The sequence below is a fragment of the Sceloporus occidentalis genome, unplaced genomic scaffold, assembly GCF_023333645.1.
Source record: "Sceloporus occidentalis isolate IW3139 unplaced genomic scaffold, rSceOcc1.0.p SCAF_46, whole genome shotgun sequence".
Taxonomy (NCBI): domain Eukaryota; kingdom Metazoa; phylum Chordata; class Lepidosauria; order Squamata; family Phrynosomatidae; genus Sceloporus; species Sceloporus occidentalis.
The window spans coordinates 6,103,101-6,124,150 of record NW_028317026.1 but is presented as its reverse complement, the minus strand read 5'-3'; the positions used below and the strand labels follow the sequence as shown (position 1 = coordinate 6,124,150).

Here is a 21,050-nt window from a genome sequence, read left to right as displayed (position 1 = left end):
TCGGTTTATTTAAGTCCAAGAAGTTGCATGGAACAGGAAGTTGCATGAAAGAACACCAGTTGCTGCCAAGGAAACTACTGAGTTTCTCAAACAAACAGGAAATAATGAAATCAAATCTGGGGAGGAGCAGCTAATTTAAAGCAATTTCAATACAATGGGCTAGTTAGGTTATGCTTTAGGAGCCGTGCAGAATCACACAGGCTATTTCGCATGAAAGTTCTGTATAATGAGCTGGGAGTTTTGCACCTGCCGATGCAAAACTGATAATATACCCACAGTACAATCAAAGGGCCAAGTCCAGATTAAATTACATTTATATGGTGACCAATAAATAATTTATTAACCAAAAAAGTTACCGAAGAGAATTCTGTTACAACTATAATATAGATGTTTTAAGTAATGTAAGGTGTATCATCAACAAGGTACAATTCAGAAAGGGACCAGAGTAGTTGCTATATATATACATACACACACTCACTGGCCACTGTATTAGGTTCACCTTGCTAGTACAGGGTTGCACCCCCTTTTATCTTCATTCTTTGTGGCATACTTTCTACAAGGTGCTGGAAACATTCCTCAGGGATTTTGGTCCATATAGACATGATGACATCACACAGTTGCAGATTTATCGGCTGCACATCCATGATGTGAATCTCCTGTTCCACCACATCCCAAAGGTGCTCTATTAGATTGAGTCTGGTGACTGTGGAGGCCATTGGAGTACCGTGAACTCATTGTCATGTTCAAGAAAGCAGTGAGTTTTGTGACATGGTGCATTCTCCTGCTGGAAGCAGCCATCAGAAGATGGGTAAACTGTGGTCATAACATGATGGACAATTGGTACTAAGGGGCCCAGAATGTGCCAAGAAAATGTCCCCCACACCATTACACCACCATCTTGAACCATTGATACAAGGCAGGATGGATCTATGCTTTCATATTGTTTTCTTCCATTGTCCAATTTTGGTGAGCCTGTGCGAATTGTAGCCTCTGTTTCCTATTCTCAGCTGACAGGAGTGGCACCCGGTGTGCTCTTCTGCTGCTGTGGCCCATCTGCTTCAAGGTTTGTCGTGAAGTGCGTTCAGAGATGGTATTCTGCATAGCTTGGTAATGGGTGGTTATTTGAGTTACTGTGGCCTTTCTGTCATCTCGAACTAGTCTGCCCATTCTCCTGTGACCTCTGACATCAACAATGCATTTTCGTCTGCACGACTGCTGCTCACTGGATATTTTCTCTTTTTTTAGATCATTCTTTTTAAACCCTAGAGATGGTTGTGTGTAAAAATTCTAGTAGATAAGCAGTTTCTGGCACCAACAACCATGCTTTGTTCAAAGTCACTTAAATCCCATTTCTTCCTTATTATGGTGCTCAGTATGAAGTTTACCAAGTTATCTTGACCACATCTACATGCCTAAATGCATCGAGTTGCTGCCATGTGATTGGCTGATTAGTTGGTTTTTTTTTAGAAAGCAATTGAACAGGTGTACCTAATAAAGTGGCCAGTGAGTGTGTGTGTGTATATATATATATATATATATATATATATATATATATATATATATATAATTACCGTATTTGCTCGATTATAAGACGACACCCCAAAATCAAAATATTAATTTAGGAAAAAAACAAAAAGCCTGAATATAAGACTACCCTATAGGAAAAGTTTTACTAGTAAATATTAATTCATGTAAACTATTTTTTCATATAAAAAATAAAAGCTATGATTGAGAAAAATATATATTTTTTTTATTTCCTTTTATTTGCCAACCTGCCCCCCTCCAGTTATGCACATCTGCCTCCAGGCTTGCCACTCTGCCCCCAGAAATGCCTTATACCCCCCTATTTGCCACTCTGTCCCATGATGTGCCTTTTAACCCTCTATATGCCACTCTGTCCCATGATGTGCCTTTTAACCCTCTATATGCCACTCTGCCTCCAGAAATGTCTTATACCCTCCTATATGCCACTGTGCCCCATGATATGCCTTTTAACCCCCTATATGCCCCTCTGCCCCATGATATGCCTTATACCCCTATATGCCACTCTAGCATATAGGGGGTAAAAGGCATATCATGGGGCTGAGTGGCATATAGGGGGTTAAAATGCATTTCTGGAGGTGTGTATATATATATATATATATATATATATATATATATATATATATTACTGCTAACATCAATCACACTCAAGCCAAGGCAGCCAGTACATGCTGGAACCTGGGGTTGATAGTAGTGGGATTACAGCCTCCCTATGCCATGCTACCACCCCCCTTACACATCCATGCTATCACACACACAATCATTCACAAACATTTAAATACTCATTCATTCCATTAATCACACATACTTCACACATTAATCACAAAAACCCTCCCCCACCCCCTTACCTGAATTGCAGATCTCTCACTCGAAGACTTATGCAGGGGCCCGCTGTGCGAGGAACTTCTCTGGCCCCGCCCCCAGAGGAAGGAGGGGGGAGGCAGAGTTATGTGAGGACTGTGCTAGCTTCCTGTTCTCCTGCAGCTAGTAGGAGCCACGCTGCTCGCGACCAAAGCCCGGTAAGCAGCCTGGCCCCAGCAGAATGAGGTCTGATTAGAAGACGACCTCAATTATAAGACGAGTGGTATTTTTCAGAGCATTTGCTCTGGAAAAAACCTCGTCTTATAATCGTGCAAATACGGTAGTTTGTCATTTGGGTATAGGTCATAAATATGGGTCCCTGGGGTGGGGCAATTGGAGAGCAGAGTGGCCCAATGCGCCGTTCCCCCGTTCAGTGGAAAATCCGGTCCGGGATTACTATGGGACCTGCATCAGGCACAAGTGCTGGGCATTAAACAGTTAAAAATAAAGCAGTGTTTTGATACAAGCTGGTGTTCCTGACGCTGATTGCCCTAGGAGACTGTGCTTAAGACCCCTAACTGTGACATTTATGGCCCTCATGCCACAGGGTTTGTCACAATTATTTATATATATATATATATATATATATATATATATATATATATATATATATATATAGAGCTTTCTTTTTGCACTTCGCTGCCAACTTTATTACCTGCCTTCACTACGATATCAGGTGTCTTGTGGAAGAGGACAGAACAGACATAGACATAAAAGAGAGAGCAAAAATTATCCACAGCATTATACTGTAAGATTTAGAAGTTATAGAGCTTTATGGTAATGCACTCACATATGTATAGAGATAAGCAGGCTCATCAAAAGGTGTCTTCTTATTCTTCCCCCAAGGCTGGCACGCAAAAGGATATAGATAGGAAAAATCTGCAAATATAATTCTCATATAAAATATTTTACATTGCAGCCTCTTGCATCCACAAGCAAAGAGCCAAAGACATCAAAAATATACAAAAATCGAAGAAGCAGAAAACATACAAAATATCAAAAATGTTGCAGTGCCCAAATTGGACATGCTACACATTTCAACCTACTGGGCTTCAACCTGGCATCATACATATCTATGATTTCTTCTTGCACTTAACTGCCAACCTTATTACCTGCTTTCTCTAAAATGTCAGATTTCTTGTGGATATAAAGGGCAGAACAACTACTCATTATCTATTTTTTATATGTGTATATATAAACACATTCAACATAGCAGGGTGACATTTTCAGATGAAATGTGCAAGGTTGCCCAGTTTTGAGCTATCACTAAGTGTTCCTTACACTTTGTTTAATTACAAACCTTGCCTTACTACATACTCTTTATCAGTCACTGATCTCTAAAAAGAAAAAAATGGTATGATTTTGGGACCATCCTACAAAAGGAAAGTAAGGTTAAGAGTTTTTTCAACAGTGGTCACCATACATAGCGACCCTAGATAGATCCACCCAGAGCTCCATTTTCCTAGCCTTCAATGATAGGATATTGCCTCCAAGTCCTGAAGGGTCAACGACCCATGCCAGGGTTCCAGGGATGATGGAGAAGTGACAGGGAGTTCTCTGACGGCCCAGGGGAGTCCAACTCTGGAGTGTTTCATTATATTTTTGTGACTGATATGATTCCGATGTCATGCGCTCGCTTTCAATTCATGGCTTGTACCGAATTGTAATATTGTTTGATGTCATAATGCACATTACTACTGTTATTTCATATGACACCTTCCCGATTAATAAAGAAGTTATAAAAAAACCAAAAAACATTTAGGATATGCATAGGCCATAGTAGCCAACATTTGGAAAAAAAACCACTTGCAGCACAGGTTGAAAATGGAAAGCTTTGGCACTCTATACTGTGTACTATAATCCACATTGTGGATGTGCAGCTGTTATAGCATAGCCCACACTGATGGTTGTACTGCATAATTCCCATCATTATATATTGAGCCAGACAATGTGGTACAGCATGACTCCTATTATTATAGAAGTATAAATCCTATCATAATAAAATGAGCCAGAAACAGATAGTGTTATAGTATAACTCCCATCACTATATCCTGAGCCAGACATTGACGGTGGCACATCATAATTCCCATCACTATATACTGAGAGAGACACATCGTATAGCAAGCCAGACACTTACGGTGGTACACCATAACTCTCATCAGTATATACACAGCCAGGCACTTATGATTGTGTAACATAACTCCCATCACTATATACTGAGGCAGACATGGGAGTTATGCTGTACCACAGCCAATGTCTGCCTCAGTATATAATGATGGGAGTTATGCTGTACCACTGCCAGTCATCATTTTCATTTGCGTTTTGTTGTTTTTTTCTTGCTCACACTTTCACTCACTCTCACTCTTTTACATTCTCACTCACTTATATTTTCACGCTCTCTCATTCACGTTCTCACTCACACTCTAAGATTGTCTCCCGCCCTCATTTATTCTTATTCATGCTCTCTCGCTCATATGATTTCTCTACTAGTGGGTAACTCAATAAAACCTTGGCTCTCAGGGAAAAATTGTCTTCTGTACTGAAAATCTTTTCATGTTACAGGCACTTTTCCACACCTAGACTGGGACACTAGTTAGTGTGTCACATACTGAACTCCCCTTTAATACATGTGTTTTGGTGTCAATATTAATTGGGAGACATAATTGGTTTAACATCATAGGTTGCTCTGCCCATAAAACAATCCATCTCCTTTTTTATATCTTCCATGACCCACATGCTTTGCAAATTAGACCATCCTTTTTGTTACGTATCCCTTTAATGCTTTAAATGTGAGCTTTAATATTAGCTATAGAATTCATAATGTTGTTGATGTTTACTGCACGTTTGATAAACAGAATGATGAATTTCAAATGTGTTACTTAAAAATGTTCACAGTTTTGAAGTTCACTCTAGTTTTACTACAAAAGATATTGACCAATTTGACTTACAAATAAGGGTGTAGCTAGAAGGTGCATTTTAAATATGTCTGTAGGGGAGTCTAATTTTCTTGCAAATTTCATAGAAGCTAAATTTAACCCTAGAGACCTCTTCTAATTTAAAGGATTATTAACCAGAGCAGAAATTACAAAACAATCCCTGCCCCTAGTCTAGCTCCATGTGTTTTAATGAGATGTCAGAGTCCCTGTATTTTCCCTGATGACTGCTATTTGTGACCCAGGAGTTTTTGGTTGCTACAACAAGCCTTACCATGGCACAGCTGGCCCCCTGTTAAAGATCAGTTCTCCATAACTACCGTTAGCACTCAATATACACCTGTAAGAAACATCTTGGAGGACTATTGATCTGCATCGTATACATTTATCTAATTATTCTATCCAAAACCAGCGTCCTGTGCCTTTGCTCAAACTTGTTTAAGCCCTCTAGTCCAAAAGCAGAAACCAGTGGAATGTAAAACAGAGCAGTAATGGTGTTATCCATGGTATGCGGGAAGCTGGACTATGCCAATTATAATGGTTCAAGGCACAGCTATGATATTTTTTTTAGAAGGGATACATTTCAGGTATCCATGAGACATCTTAATAGACATTTGCCTAAAATTTTTGATTATCGTGTATTTGGAATAAAAACTCAAAGTTTCAGGCTCCAGTAAATCTTATTTTCGTATTGTACATCAAACCATTCTCATCAGTCAATGAATTAAGACACTGATTTCCATACACAGTAACTGAAGCATAAACCATCTTTATAATAAAAAGAAATTAAAACAACGTTGCATTTCTATCTTAAAATGCCATTCTGGTGTCTAGCTTGAAGCAGCCAGTCACCGGCAATAAAGTGCTCATTGAAAGCAATAGGAGCCTTTTGCATGTGGAGGGTCCTAGCCTTTCCCCTGAAACTCTTGAGCGAACCAACACTGCTCCCAGCCTGGCTGGTAGGATAACGTCTGTGCACTGGTAAGAATGAGATGTGTTTTGACTTAACACATCTCCTACAGGCTGGGGGATGGGAAATGATGCAAATACATGCGGGGGGGGGGGGTACTTCACAGGAAAGAAACAATAGAGTATATATGATGTGGGTTATAACAGCTTCATTGGGTTTTGGCAATAAAGAAGAAATGACAGGTTGCCGTGGTCCTTCTACCCTGCATATGTAAGTGCTATATGCATATAATTGTAAAATACATATTTTTAAGCTCCTTCGATTCTCTGTTCTTCAATTTCCAACTTCATATCTCCTCCGGTATATCACAAATCTAAGCTCTAAAACTCAACGTTGGTGCAGCGAGAGAAAGTCAGCAGCTCCGGTACAGATCCCGCTTGTTGGGAGTATGCTGTGCATTACAACCTTTGTTGTAAATAACTATGAAAAATGACAGTTTGCTGTACTTAAAAGTTTGGTATTCCCTCCTTTATCTAGATATAGCTTACCATGGAGTCCTAAAAGTAATCCATTACCAGAGAAAGTTGATAGTTGAGCTAAATTGCCCCTGAAATACCACAATTACAGAATTTGTACCACCAGCTTGTTGTAGGCAATTCTGTTTTTCAGTTCTAACAGCAGATGTTTTCATATCCAGTATCAACTTAGGTCCCAGGCTCCCGAACCCTTGAAGAGCATGATGTTAATCACCAAAGGTGCCCTTCATGTTAAAAACGCTGACCTTCTCCCAAAGCCCCCATTGTTAATGGACATAGGTATAAATACCCTTAATGCCAAAAATTATTTGTACCTCCGTCCACATGAATAAATGTCCAGTACACCAGCAACCTCCTCCAACTTCAATGAGGGCTTATTTGACAAAAAATGTACAACTGTGAAAGGTGCTTGGAATCTGGTTGGGTATTACATGTTGCCGACTGTAGTGGAGCCAAGTAAACACTTACATTATAAAATAAAACAAGGTGAGACACAAACATAGACAGGCAATGCAATAAAGTGTGAAAAAGCAAGCAGGGTGCTGGGTTGTGTAGCGAGAGGCATTAGCAGCAGGAAGAGGGAGGTGGATCTGCCTCTTTACAGATCTCTGGTCAGACATCACCTAGAGTGTGGTGTACAGTTCTGGAGAACCCACCTCAAGAAGATATGGACACATTGATGTGAGTTCAGAGGAGGGCTACCAAAATGGTGACTTGCAGGATACAACATATCAGGAAAGACTAGGGGAACATAATATGTATAGCTTGGAGGAAAGAAGAGAGGGCAGATGTGGTAGAAACATCTAATTGTACAGCGCTACGGAATTTGATGGCGCTATATAAAACAATGAATAATAATAAAAATACTTCAAGGGATTTAACTTAAAGTACAAGCTCATTTCAAAGGAGGAGAAATGTTAGGGCAAATGGTTGTTATCTAAAACCAGAGGGTCAGAGATAATGAAGGTTTACTTTACTGAGAGGGTGGTAGATAAGTGGAATTGTCTCCCAGCAGAGGTTTTGTAGGCTAAAACAGTGAGGGAATTTAAGCATACATGGCATGAAGCTATCCAGGATCCAAGATGATACTGGACTGATCAAAGTCTGTCTGTACATCAGGAAAAAAGGAGCAGTCTAGATGGGCTGAATGGCTCTCACCTATTGTCAAGGTCTATGTTTCTATGTAAAATTAATCCTAGATCGTAGAAAAGAGGGAATCTGGGTGAGCAAATGTGTGGGAGCCTCGCGTGGCCCAGGTCATCAAAATGGAGTGCAGGCAGCCTAGACCCACATGCTCAACACTAGTCTTTGCAAATTAAATGGCAACCTCCTATTAACTGTATTTTGCCTCCTTTAGGGCAGCACTTTTAATGTGCGGGTGAGAAATAACTATTATGTGTTGTAAAATGTAACAGTGACATTCCTTAAGACACTTCTAGGGTTAACAAAATGTAAATCTTTGTTTAAAAAATGTATTTCAATTATATATATATATATATATATATATATACTAATATTGTATACATATAATAATATTTTGCATTGCTGTTGATTTTATATCACGTCATTATTTTAAAAAACTGATGACCTCACTCGAGAACAATAAATATACCTCCATAGTAGAATAAATCATAAAACGTGGCTTCTCTTGTACAATAAAATATTATGATTAATGTTAGAATCATGGTATATATTTACAGCTGGAAATACAGCTTTGTCCTGTCTGCACTTAGCCTATTTTTTTAAACAAAGCCATTCTGGAGGCATTTTAAAGACCACACAAAGCCGACACGGACGCATGGTGCAACAGCAGCTAAATGAACCATCGCCACTCCGAACTGGCTGCCACAGACGTCACGAGACAGCTGATCGTTCCCCGCTGTTCCCTCCAGGCCGCCGTATTGCTTCTGACGTATCCCCGCGCTGAGCTGTGATTGGCTGATTTCAATAGTCGCGGGCTACTTGAACTGGGAAAGCTATGTTCGGTGTAGCGCCAAGATATTAGGGGACATAGGCGGACTGCGTGTACCGATGTGGACAGGAAGGCCTTGTCGCTCTCGTACGGGATTGGATTTGTAGGCACCACGGACTCGCCTGCGCAGGCCTGCTCGTTCTTATTTTTTATTTTATATTCGTAAAACATATTTTAACCTAGGTTGCAAGGGAGCACAGGGGGGCGCGCATTCACACGCACCCTCCCGCGCGCCCTAGCCCTTTCTCGGTTGCTCCCTTGCTTGATCACACATTGACCAATCTATACCTGCATTATGGCGGAGAATTTGCTGCGGCACGAAAACCAGGAGAATATGCAGCCCCGGAAACCTGGAGGCGTTCAACATGTTCCGCCGAAAGGCCGCACCGTGTTGGGGGTGCTGCAGGGTAACCAGCGTGCCCGTGTGCAACCGAAGGTGACCAAAAGCATTGGGCTTCAGCCATCTCAGGTATATACATCATGGGTATGGTGGCTCTGTAGGCAGACGGGGCTGTGCCCTGGTTTGATTGCGGCATCCAGCTGCCTTGTATACTGTGCATGATGAGGATTATAAATATCCTGTATCTTTAATGTCGGATCTGCTGTCAGTTTTCTGAGGCTGCACCGCCTTTACGGATATGTGGCATTCAGTGGGTTAAAGCCTCTGGCCTGTACTCCTGGGTGGAGGGAGGAGTGCAGGATGTCCCAATGATCAATCCCGCCAATTCAGCTTCCAATATTAAGTATTGATCACCGTATCATGCGATCGAGGCACATTAAAAATCCTTTTAGTCTATTTTTACTCTCCCTGCTGATGGCTTTAAACCTGTCATGTGTCATCAGGGATCTAACAAAGCGCCCCAGCCTCCCGTCGCTCACCGTGGGCGGATTAATGAATGTGCGGCACGGTATCAGACGCTATCGTCTCTGATGTAACGCTAAACTCCTCCATGGCTTGTTGGGTTGCATTTGTTGCTAGTCCGCCATTTCAGGAAAATGCAGATGAGCTGTGACCTGCAGGTCGGCGTCTGCCCCCGGTGTCCCTGGCGATGGGCTCATTAACACAAAGCTGCTTCATTAAATCCTGCGTGAGTGGGGGCTCTCGGCTCGCCCGCCTGCTTTGTCCTGTTCATGTTTCGGGGCTCATCACACTGACATGGAGGCTCCAGCAAATATTAATTGGCACCTGCTAAGTCATGGCATCATGCCATGCATTGTGTAACAAAGCAGCCCTTATCAGGGGTGCCACAACATGGGGAGAGTGTTTCCAGTTTCGCTATTTGACTATGTTGTACAGCCCATGCTGTAGGTGTTAAACACCATGTTTGCTCTAATAATGATTGATCTTTAAATGGTGGTTTTGTTTGGCCCATCTATTATGCTGGTGGGAACCCTTCTCCCCAAGCCCAGGACACTGGGTCAATCTGAGATCAGATCCCCTTGCTTGCCACAAGTAAGCGTGGGTGTGTGGCAGGGAGGGCAAAAGGTATGTTCTGCCTACTAGTAGCGAGCATTGGGGTGATATAAGCCAGTAGTGAGTTGATGTGACCAGGAGGACTCCGCCAACTGAGGTATGGATCTCACGGACTCTGCTAGACAGGCAGAAATGTGCGCCAAAATGAGGTCTTGACTGCTTGTGCCAGTACGTTCCTTTGTGGATGCTATGTACTTAATTTAACGGTCCCTTTTTTTCCCTCCCCTATCATACTAGTGCCGCTTGCCCTCTTCTATGAAATAATGCTGTTGCTAAATACCACCCTGTTACAGGCCATTGCTGGCCAAAAGGACCTACTTTGGGGCCGTGAAGGTCTATGTATTGATGCTGCTCTTGCTGGACCCCTCCGTTCCTCCCATCTTTTGTCTTGGGTTTTTTTTTATACTTGGACATAAACACCACACGGACAGACTTAGTGGGTCTCAATATTAAGCTGGGGATATGACGCTAATTATGTTTCTTTTATTTTAGGTTCTCTCTGTGCACAATCACCTGGGTATCAACGATGAAAACTATGGCAAGGTCCCAGCTGGCAAAGTGCAAAACAAGCAGCCATCATTCGCCATACACATTGACGAGCCAGACTGTGCCAACCGAAAGAAACCGGTCACCAGAAAAGCTGATCTGGGGGAAAGCCTCTGTCCCCTTAACTCTGTGGTAATGTCTCTAGGAACTAGACAGCCATTGGCCCCACTACAGCTCTCAATGGAAACAAGCTTTGGTATGTTACTTAATTATGTAATTGTCTGAATTGTACAATTTTTGATACAGTATTGTGTATGTTACATGCAACTCGCTCCCAAGTTGCCACATTGTAAAAAAGCTTGCTTTATTACTGCGGTGGCCATTTGGCCTTGCAAAGTGCCCTGTTGGAACATGGTGTGTCTGAGGCTGTGCATGTGCCTCTAGGACATGCTCTCTGCCATGCACTTCTTTAAGCAGTAGTGTTGCTGTGATTATACCTCAACCAACCATATACACCTCTGGATATCTTGAAACTACATAACCACAATCTGTGCTTAACTATGTACTGGATACATTACAGATTCTCCTATGGACATGTCAGTTGTGGATGAAGAGAAAGCAACAGGACCCAAGGTGTTTCCTGACTACACCACTGAAATTCATACTTATCTTAGAGAAATGGAGGTAAGGCTAAAATGCTTGGGTATTCCATTATTAAACTATTTCTGGTGGGCCAGTGAAGTAGTATTTAACACCATTGTGGTGAATAGGGTATCTTGGTTCCCTGGAATAGCCTTTAATGCAGAGCTTTTCCACCAGGGCAGCCGTACGTCTTTCACATCAATATAATATGGTAACTTTAATGGAGCAATGCACTATAATCACTGGATCCTGTGGATTCTCTCCTCATTTGGTCCTCTTAAATATTCTAATTCTATCTTGTGTTGAATGATTGGACAGAGGACCTTTGCTTTCATGAGAGTAACTTTAAGCAAACATCATCTTTTTTTTTTTTCCTGGGACACAACTGCAAAACTATGTTCTATCTTCGAAATCACATGCAATATAACCACATGGTCAAGATCGGTGTAGGAGATCTAGCAAAGAAACACAACGGTATTGATAGTAGAGTGTAGCTTATAGATGGGCTAGACCTACCTGCCAGATATAGAAGGGTCTCTGCATATTGGCATGGAGTGGGGCAGATGTGTGTTGACCCGGCAAAAGCATGCCCAGGTATAGTCTGTATGGTCGGCCTAAATGGATTGCTATTTTTGTCGCATCAAATACTGTCTGAGATTGCTAATGGTATGCCTTGTCTCTTCTAGGTCAAATGTAAACCCAAATCGGGCTACATGCTCAAACAACCTGACATAACAAATAACATGAGGGCAATCCTTGTTGACTGGCTGGTTGAAGTTGGTGAAGAGTATAAGCTACAGAATGAAACCCTGTATCTGGCTGTAAACTACATCGATAGGTTTCTTTCCTCAATGTCTGTTCTTAGAGGGAAGCTCCAGCTAGTCGGTACAGCAGCTATGCTACTAGCGTCGTAAGTATGAAACTTTGCGCTTTTAAGAAACACTAAAAGTTGTACAACTAACTATAAATCGCTGAAGTTTCTCAATGCTATATAGGTAGCTGCTTGGGGCCCTTTCCCAGTTTGCGTATATTGGCCTGTCTTGCAGGACCTTAATTGTGTTATGGGTTCGGTCGATTGCATTGCCCGTACCTGGTGTGCCTCTGCTAAATAACACTATGCACTGAAAAAGTGACTTCAGTATAACCCAACCAGAGCAGCGTCTACTGCTGAAACACAGCTTGGATAGAAGAGGTGGCCACAATAAAGCAGAGCTTATTCCATTCACAGCAAGAACAATCGGCATTGCCTTTCAAATGAAAACAAGTTTAATCTTAACCTTAATGTTTTGGCCAATATTGCATATGCCCTGACTAAGTCCGCTGTCAATTGTCATTACCGCTAATTGTAATCTTACTTTAGACGTCCAAGAACAGTGTTTCATGAAGTTGCCTTGCCTTACTTGAAGGCCTGGCTTAATTACATGTGCCTAAAATACCCTTTTGTATCAAAGCTGATCTAGATGCCCAAGTCGCCAACTAATATCTCAAATACTGCTGGTACCTCAGTAGTTGAATATCAGGTGTGGCTTTTCTTGGCAGTGCTGCTTGCTATATGTAATGGTAACTTCACATGTTCGCTAGTCCTTACAAACTATTTTTTTTATGTAGAAAATTTGAAGAGATCTACCCACCCGAAGTGGCAGAGTTTGTTTACATCACGGATGATACGTATACCAAGAAGCAGGTTCTAAAAATGGAACACTTGGTGCTGAAAGTTCTTTCCTTTGACCTTGCTGCTCCAACAATCTTACAATACCTCAACCATTACTTCCAATCTCATCCAGTGTCTCAAAAAACAGAAAGCTTATGCATGGTAAGACTTCGGTGGGAATGAGTGTTCTCGCTTTCTTTTTTTTTTTTTTTTTTCTTTCCAATATGACTGGTAAAGTATATTTTTATATTGCATGAGAGTTCCATTCCATTGGAATGATTATTGCACAGCCACCACCCAAAAACATATATTTCACATGGTGCAAGAACTGCTGCGAACATTATGTTGAAGCTCCTATCTTAAGGAGCAACTTTATCTCGGTGGTCACCAATAGACCCTTGAAATAAAACAAAACCAATCCAGCACTTAAATATTGCTGCTAAAATGCTTTAAGTGACATTTTCTCTATACAGTACATAAAGCTATCATATTTTGAATGTCAACTTTACGGTACTGTAAACACCTGTAGGTTAGAGATATTTAATGTATCTAGTGGTTAAATGACATGCTTATCACCTTCCATTTTAGTACCTGGGTGAGCTAAGCCTGATTGATTCTGATCCTTTCCTCCGGTACCTGCCATCGGTTATTGCTGCTTCAGCCTTTGTTATAGCAAATTACACAATCAACTATGAAACTTGGGTATGTATACATTGACAACCTGCCTGTTTTATCTTGCCTGATGACTAAGTGCATGGCAGTGGTGGTGTCCAGTATGGAAGTGTTCTGCCGGCATCTGCCCTGTACATGGTATGAATTCTGTTCAAAGATTTAGGTTATCTAACAGTTCTTGATAACGTTTTGGATGCTAACTGCTCCCTCTACTTATTAGCCGGAATCACTGCTTGAGTTAACAAGCTACACTCTGGAAAGCCTTAAGCCTTGTATTTTGGATCTCTACAAGAGCTACGTTTCTGCAGCAAACCACCAACAGCAGGCTGTTCGAGAGAAATACAAGCATTCAAAGTAAGTGTCGCTTCCCATAAAGTCTTAATAGTGGCTACATTTAATGAAAATGGGATGCAACTAAAAATTATCTTTATGCCCGCTTATCTTGCTTTTATAGTGTGCTTCCTTGGTTCTGGTGACAGTCAATGATTTTGAGCGGTAAATGTCTTTGCTGGGCTGGTTACTTGGAAATGTAAAGTCTAGTTTGTTTCAGCCATTGTGACAGCATGGTGTGATTGGCAATGCCCGATGGATGCATGGGAGAGTTGGCAGTAGTGGTTAGAAATGTGGATAACAAGCATCCAATAAATCCTATGATGTAATCAAAATAGATCACTAACACTAGATAATTTGTGTGCACTTATTTCACATGCTAACAAGCAGGCCTGTCTTGTGCTACTTAGCCTTAACATGTGGCAACTCTTTTTTTCATGTCTTGATGTTTAATTCTCACTCCCCTGTTTTTAACGGGAGCTACAGAATCTAAAATCCTACATGTATAACACTAAACGATTGGATCAAAGCTATTGCTCTATTGAGATACGTCTACAGACACCAGACAAGGCAGAAGGCATGTTTTTCCCTCAGAAGTCTCATGGTGATATATATATATATATATATATATATATATATATATATATATATATATATATATATATTCTTGCTTTAAAGACCCAGTAAACTATTTGATGGACCTTGGTCCCTGAAAGCTTTAAGGGGAAAGGGGTTATCTCCTGTATAAACCTTAACTTAAGTCCAACTCATAAGCTGTAAAACTGATCTTGACCGATGGCCATCTGACAATACCCTCTGGAAATGGGGTCACTTACTATGTGACAGGCTGCTTGGGGCTGGTTAATATTTTAATGCATGTCATGCGTAAATCATAGCTAATCTGATTACTCATTCTTGTATGTTCCAGGTATCATGGTGTATCTGTTATGGATCCTCCTGAGACGCTGTCTATATTCTTATAACTTCCAAGAAATGGACTTTGTTTTTAATGTATATTGATTTAAAGCACATGATGTACAGTTCTTACAATGATGGGAAGACTTTGTTTTTGTAACTCAATCAAACTTCAGTGAAAGATTACTTAACAGAATTATGAAACAAAGTTATTTTTATTAGCCTTTTTATAATTTTTACATTTTTGTAAATTTTTATGTATGTGAAATGTTAGATATATACTAGCTTAGCTATGTTTTTATAAAGCTGTTTGTGGGCTGTTAACCATGCTTTAAAGGTTGTTTTGTATGCCTCCTATATTTCACAATAAATGTTAAAACAGCAATATGAATGAACATGAGTCTTAATTTAAAGTACTGGAATTACTAAATGTCCCGTACAACATACTCTGGACCTTATTAAACCTCTTCTCATATACTGGAATTAGACTCCTAGAAGCATCTAGATATTCTATTCCAAAGGAAAGGGCTAACAATGGTGACAGTTCATACAACCCTACTTTCCTGACCCAGTACAAAATACATGGGGTTGTGTGCTTAGTTGAAGACTGGTAACTTCTGGCCAAGGACAAGACCAGCCAAGTGGCCTGGTGATAAAGAGAATTAGGTCTTTGTGATCACCTTATGATTTTTGCATTTTGTTACTGCAGAGGTTTTTTGCAATGGCAATTGGTGTTTTTAGTACTATTGTGCAGGAGTGGCTTTCCTGGACTTTAACAGTATTGAACCACAACCTCTATCTAGAGAATGTACCCAGTTTCCTCCTAATAGATGGCTATTCAACACTAAAGGTGTAGATCAGGTAATCTACCTATAACGGGTAGAAATCAATTCATGGCTGTTGTGGCCCTTCCGATTTTTTTTTTTTTTTTTTTTTTAATTGTGGTTCCAAACAGATGGCTTGCCTCTACAGGGGGGAAAATGTGGGTATGATTAACGTGGCAAATTCTGTGTTCTTAAAATGCTACATAGGCCAGGGCTTGACAAATTTGTTGTGAATCTAGGCGTCCGCTAAAAAAGTTAGGAGCCAGGATTTTTTTAAACTAACAGTTGGTTAGGAGTGATCGGATCATCATCAGCCCACTTACTAAACTCACAGCGTTTGACCTGGAAGCACCCTGGACTTTCAGGTCAGTGCTGTTTTTTTTTTTTTATATTTTTTTTTTTTTACTCTTTCGATGCTGATGTTCCATTGGAGCACAGCATTGACTGATATTTAGTCCCCACAAGCTTTTGGGGACAAATGTTAACCCCTGCAATGCCACGAATGTGTCATACACAAGTGTGGCATTGAAGGGGTTAACGCTGCACTGTCGCTCTCATGGAGCGATCAGGCAGCAGGGGGGTGTTGGGGCTGGTGTCCACACTCATGTGGAGACCAAAGAACCTTCTCCCCTGTCCCTGAAGCTGCCTCTGGCAGCTGGGACTCAATTGCTGGTCTATAGACCAGCCATTGCAGGGAGGGGAGTCTTTGATGACTGCTGTAGGCTTCCATGCCTACAGGAATCATCAAAGGGCTTGTGGGGGCTCGTTTTTGCTGTTGCTGGTCTGCCTGGGCTTCCAGGCAGACCACCAGCAGCAGAGCCCCGTACAAAACGGGAATTAACCCCTAAATGCCCCGATCGCGGCATTGAAGGGGTTAACGCTGCACTGTCGCTCTCATGGAGCGATCAGGCAGCAGGGGGGTGTTGGGTCAGGTCCCCACACTTGTGTGGGGACCCAATCAACACTCAACCCCCTTCCCTGAAGCTGCCTGTGGCAGCTGATAACACGATTGCTGGTTTTGCAGCAACCGCGGTTTCAGCCTACAGGATCACTCCGTGGGAGGGATCTCAGGCTCGGGGGCGGGCTCTGAGTGGCTGTGCTGTCTGCCCAGACTCCTGGGCAGACAGCAGCAGCAGCGCCCCCGTGTGGTTACTCAGCCTCTTACATCCATTTTTTTATGGATGTAAGAGGCTGACAAAACCTAGGCGCCAGGACAAAATTCTCTGGCGCCTGGGATTTGTCGAGCCCTGACATAGGCATAGTAACGCATCCAAAGCCAATATGCAGACATGTTTCATTTGGTTGACATGCTTTCAGTGGCTGAAAATGCAGAGACTTAGCCACAACTACCTTTTTTGTTGTGGGGGGGGGAGAGATTCCAACTGGGGGCTGCTAAATGGTTTCAAATGAGACAAAGTGCCTCATACGTGGTTTGGTGTGGAAGAACTTGACTGGCCCTGACCTCGAATGCATCAAATGCCTTTGGAAGGAATGAACTGAGATTGAGTCAGGCCTTGTCCAACATCAGTGTCTGACCTCACAAATGCTCTACTGGATCAATGAGCAAAAACTCCCACAAACTCTCCAAAATCTTGTGGAAAACCTTCCAATCAGTGGAAGCTGTTATAGCTGCAATGGAATTTCAGAATGCAATGTCATAAAAGTCCCTGTTTCTGCAATGGTCAGGTGTCCTGATACTTTCTTCCTATAGTGCAGGGCTTGACAAATTTGTTGTGAATCTAGGCGTCCGCTAAAAAAGTTAGGAGCCAAGATTTTTTTAAACTAACAGTTGGTCAGGAGTGATCTGATCATCATCATCCCACTTACTAAACTCACAGCATTTGACCTGGAAGCACCCTGGACTTCCAGGACAGAATTTTTTTTATTTTTTTTTTTGTAACTCTTTCAATGCTGATGTTCCATTGGAGCACAGCATTGACTGATATTTAGTCCCCACAAGCTTTTGGGGACAAATGTTAACCCCTGCAATGCCACGAATGTGTCATACACAGTTGTGGCATTGAAGGGGTTAACGCTGCACTGTCGCTCTCAGGGAGCGATCGGGCAGCAGGGGAGGGTTGGGGCTGCTCTCCACACTCATGGGGAGACCGAAGAACCGTCTCCCCTGTCCCTGAAGCTGCCTCTGGCAGCTGGGACACAATTGCTGGTCTATAGACCAGCCATTGCAGGGGGAGTCTCTTTGATGACTGCTGTAGGCTTCCATGCCTACAGGAGTCATCAAAGGGCTTTTGGGGGCTCGTTTTTGCTATTGCTGGTCTGCCTGGGCACCGTTGCAGGGAATTCTCTTTTACAGCTGGTGGGTGAATGCATGATGGACAACCGATAAGTTTTTTTAACCCCCTTTATGCCACTGCCTCCAGAAATGCCTTTTAACCCTCTATATGCCACTCTGGCTCCGGAAATGCCTTATACCTCCCTATATGCCACTCTGCCCCATAATATGCCTTTTAACCCCCTATATGCCACTCCGGTATAAGGCATTTCTGGAGGCAGAGTGGCATATAGGGGGTTAAAAGGCATATCATGGGGCACAGTGGCATAGCTTTTATAAAAAAAATAGTTTACATGAATTAATATTTACTAGTAAAACTTTTTTCCTATAGGGTCGTCTTATATTCAGGCTTTTTCTCCCCCTCCCCCCCCAAAATTAATATTCAGATTTTGGGAGGTCGTCTTATAATCAGGGTTGTCTTATAATCGAGCAAATACGGTATTTGCACACTAGTCTGCTGGATTGTGCAATGTGCTACAAATGTACATTGTGTCCATCTTACAGATGCATTTGCTCCTTTGTTTGCCTTCCAACCATTTTCTGGGCAGGAGATGTGTTTTTAGAAGACTCCGCTGCATACACACCTAATAACTGTAATCACTCAGTGGAGTGAGTTTACCAGAACACAGAGGAGGTGGGGAGTTGCAGCTTCTACAAAATGCACGTTTTTCCAAGTACTAGCAAAGTGCCTTAACATGTCCTCCTTTTATGTGAGGCTACCATGGACAGTAAACTTGCCTTGACAATAACTTGTAAAACAATTATGTCCCTGATGAAAACTCCCTGCTCTTTTGGACAGCCGCGTAACTAGAAACCACAGGGCCCTGGAGCAAAACATTGCCCCGGGCCCCCCAACTTCAATAACTGGTCTGTGCCTTCTTTGCCCCTTGCGCCTCCTTCCAACATACAACATATGTAAAAGCACTTACGCACACACCATCTCACCCCACTACACAATTACACATCCATGCACAAACACAGTGCACCACAATTACACATCCATGCACATACACAGTGTACACCACTTACACAATTACACATGCATGTTCACACACAAACACATATGGATATATTCTGCCCCCACTTACCTCTCACCGCTCCTGCAGCTTTCCCTAATACGTTCCTGTCTCCCCCTGCCGGTTCAAAATTAGAAAGAGCTGATTCTGATCTGGATCGGTGCGGACCAGGTCGGAAGGGCCCTTTCTAAACTATTTTGAACCGGTACGAGGAGACAGGCAGAAGGGGCCGCGCAGGAGTTGCACCTGGTGCCCTAGAGGCGCGGACGCAGTCCCTCCAGTTAAGCCAGTGCTTCTGAACGAGCTTTATATAAGGCCAGGGGAGATATATAATGGGGCAAGGGCAGCTGCAGACCACATTATGGGAGTATGATCAGTGATGGCAGTATGAGGTTTCTAGTTCTAGACCATGCGCCAGGGACTGCTAGTAAGGAGCACCTTTTGTAGTCAGGGGGAATGGAAGCCGTATGGCTCCCTGCTTGTAAGAAAAAGTCAAGATTTGGAGTTACTTTACCAGGAAGCTACAGGAAGAGAATTTGCAGGCAGGAATTTGCATCTGTATTTGTGGCAGTTTCTGTGCAGGTGTGTCTATGACTACATGGGGGTGTCTGTATAAAAAGGAATGCGGTTTTACAAGCATACCTGTGTGTAAGAATGTACACTATATGACCAAGTGTATGAGGACACCTGACCATCACATGGGCATTAATATGAAACTGGCCCCTCCACTCTTCTGGGAAGGATTTCCTCAAGACTTTGGAATGTGTCTGTGGGAATTCGTGCCCATTCATCCAGTAGAGCATGTATGAGGCCATTCCCTGATGTTGGATGATAAGTCCTGGCTCACAGTCAGTGTTTCAATTCATCCCAAAGGTGTTCAATGGATTGAAATCCATCCCACAGGCCATTTATTTGGGACGGATTTCATTTTAAGGTCAGGGCTCTGTTCAGGCTACTCGAGTTCCTGCACAGCAAACCATGGCTTTATGGACCTTGATTTGTGCACAGGGGCACAGTCATAATGGAACAGTTTTGCCCTTCCCCAAACCGATGCTACAAAGTTGGAAAAGTCACAGGCCACTATCCATGCTCCATTAAAAACTTTACAGTAGCCACTATGCATTATAGTAGGTAGCATTCTCCTGGCATCCACCAAACCCAGATTCTCCATCAGATTTCCAGCGAACACATTTCCACTGCTCCAGAGCCCAGCGGCGGTGTGCTTTCCACCACTCCAGCCGACATACATAGAGACCTTCGGTTTGTATGCAGCTGCTTGGCTATAGGAACCCATTTCATGAAGCACTAGCCGCACAAAGCTTGTGCTAATGTTGCTTCCAGAGGCAGTTTGGAACTCTGTACTGAGGAATGCTACAGAGAACAAGATTTATACATGCTATACACTTCAGCTCACTTCACCACTTTGTGGTTGACCGGTTATTACTTCCACATTACTTACAGTGGCACAGCTAGAAGGGCAGAAATTTCACAAACTGACTTGTGGCAATGCTGGCATCTTTAAACATTACCACATTTAAGTATAATCCATTCCATTGCTAATGTTTGCCTATGGAGATGGCTGCCTTTGTGCTTTAAACACCTGTTAGCAATGAATGTGGTTGAAACACCTAAACTCAATAATTATGAGTGTTCACATAGCTTTGTCATAATTCCAGGGTCATTCAGGGTATTTTGTAAAATCATGTCACATGCTATCATTGTGCTATAAAACACCCTCCTGTCTTTTTACCACCCCCATCAACACTGAATACATCTGCCGGACTAATCTAGTAATCCATTTGTTCTTTATCTGCTGTCCAACTGTGTTGATCTGAATACCATCAAGAATACATTTTAACTCCTGACCCTACTACAGTGCTCTTAACAACTCTACAGTCCCTATAGATTTGATCTTATTTCCCAACACTCTACCTTCATCCTATCACCTTTTTCTCACATGTCTAGGATTTTTCCCTTATTACTTTTAAAAATG

The 21,050-nt window shown here is 42.2% G+C and overlaps 1 protein-coding gene across 1 annotated transcript; it reads left to right on the top strand.

Moving 5' to 3' along the window:
• The first annotated feature begins 9,049 nt into the window (after positions 1–9,049).
• On the top strand, positions 9,050–14,992 carry LOC149289375 (cyclin-A2-like). The gene is made up of 8 exons (XM_089490773.1): positions 9,050–9,223; positions 10,721–10,970; positions 11,295–11,398; positions 12,043–12,266; positions 12,965–13,169; positions 13,596–13,709; positions 13,900–14,033; positions 14,938–14,992. Exons 1-8 carry the CDS (start codon positions 9,050–9,052, stop codon positions 14,990–14,992), a joined length of 1,260 nt encoding a protein of 419 aa, XP_089346899.1.
• The last annotated feature ends 6,058 nt before the right edge of the window (positions 14,993–21,050 follow it).

Excerpts from the sequence above, each read along its gene's own strand:
- LOC149289375 (XM_089490773.1), top strand. The coding sequence starts at position 9,050 with ATGGCGGAGAATTTGCTGCGGCACGAAAACCAGGAGAATATGCAGCCC. Across the intron at positions 10,971-11,294 it reads CTCAATGGAAACAAGCTTTG|ATTCTCCTATGGACATGTCA; the intron begins GTATGTTACTTA and ends GATACATTACAG. Across the intron at positions 13,170-13,595 it reads AAACAGAAAGCTTATGCATG|TACCTGGGTGAGCTAAGCCT; the intron begins GTAAGACTTCGG and ends CTTCCATTTTAG.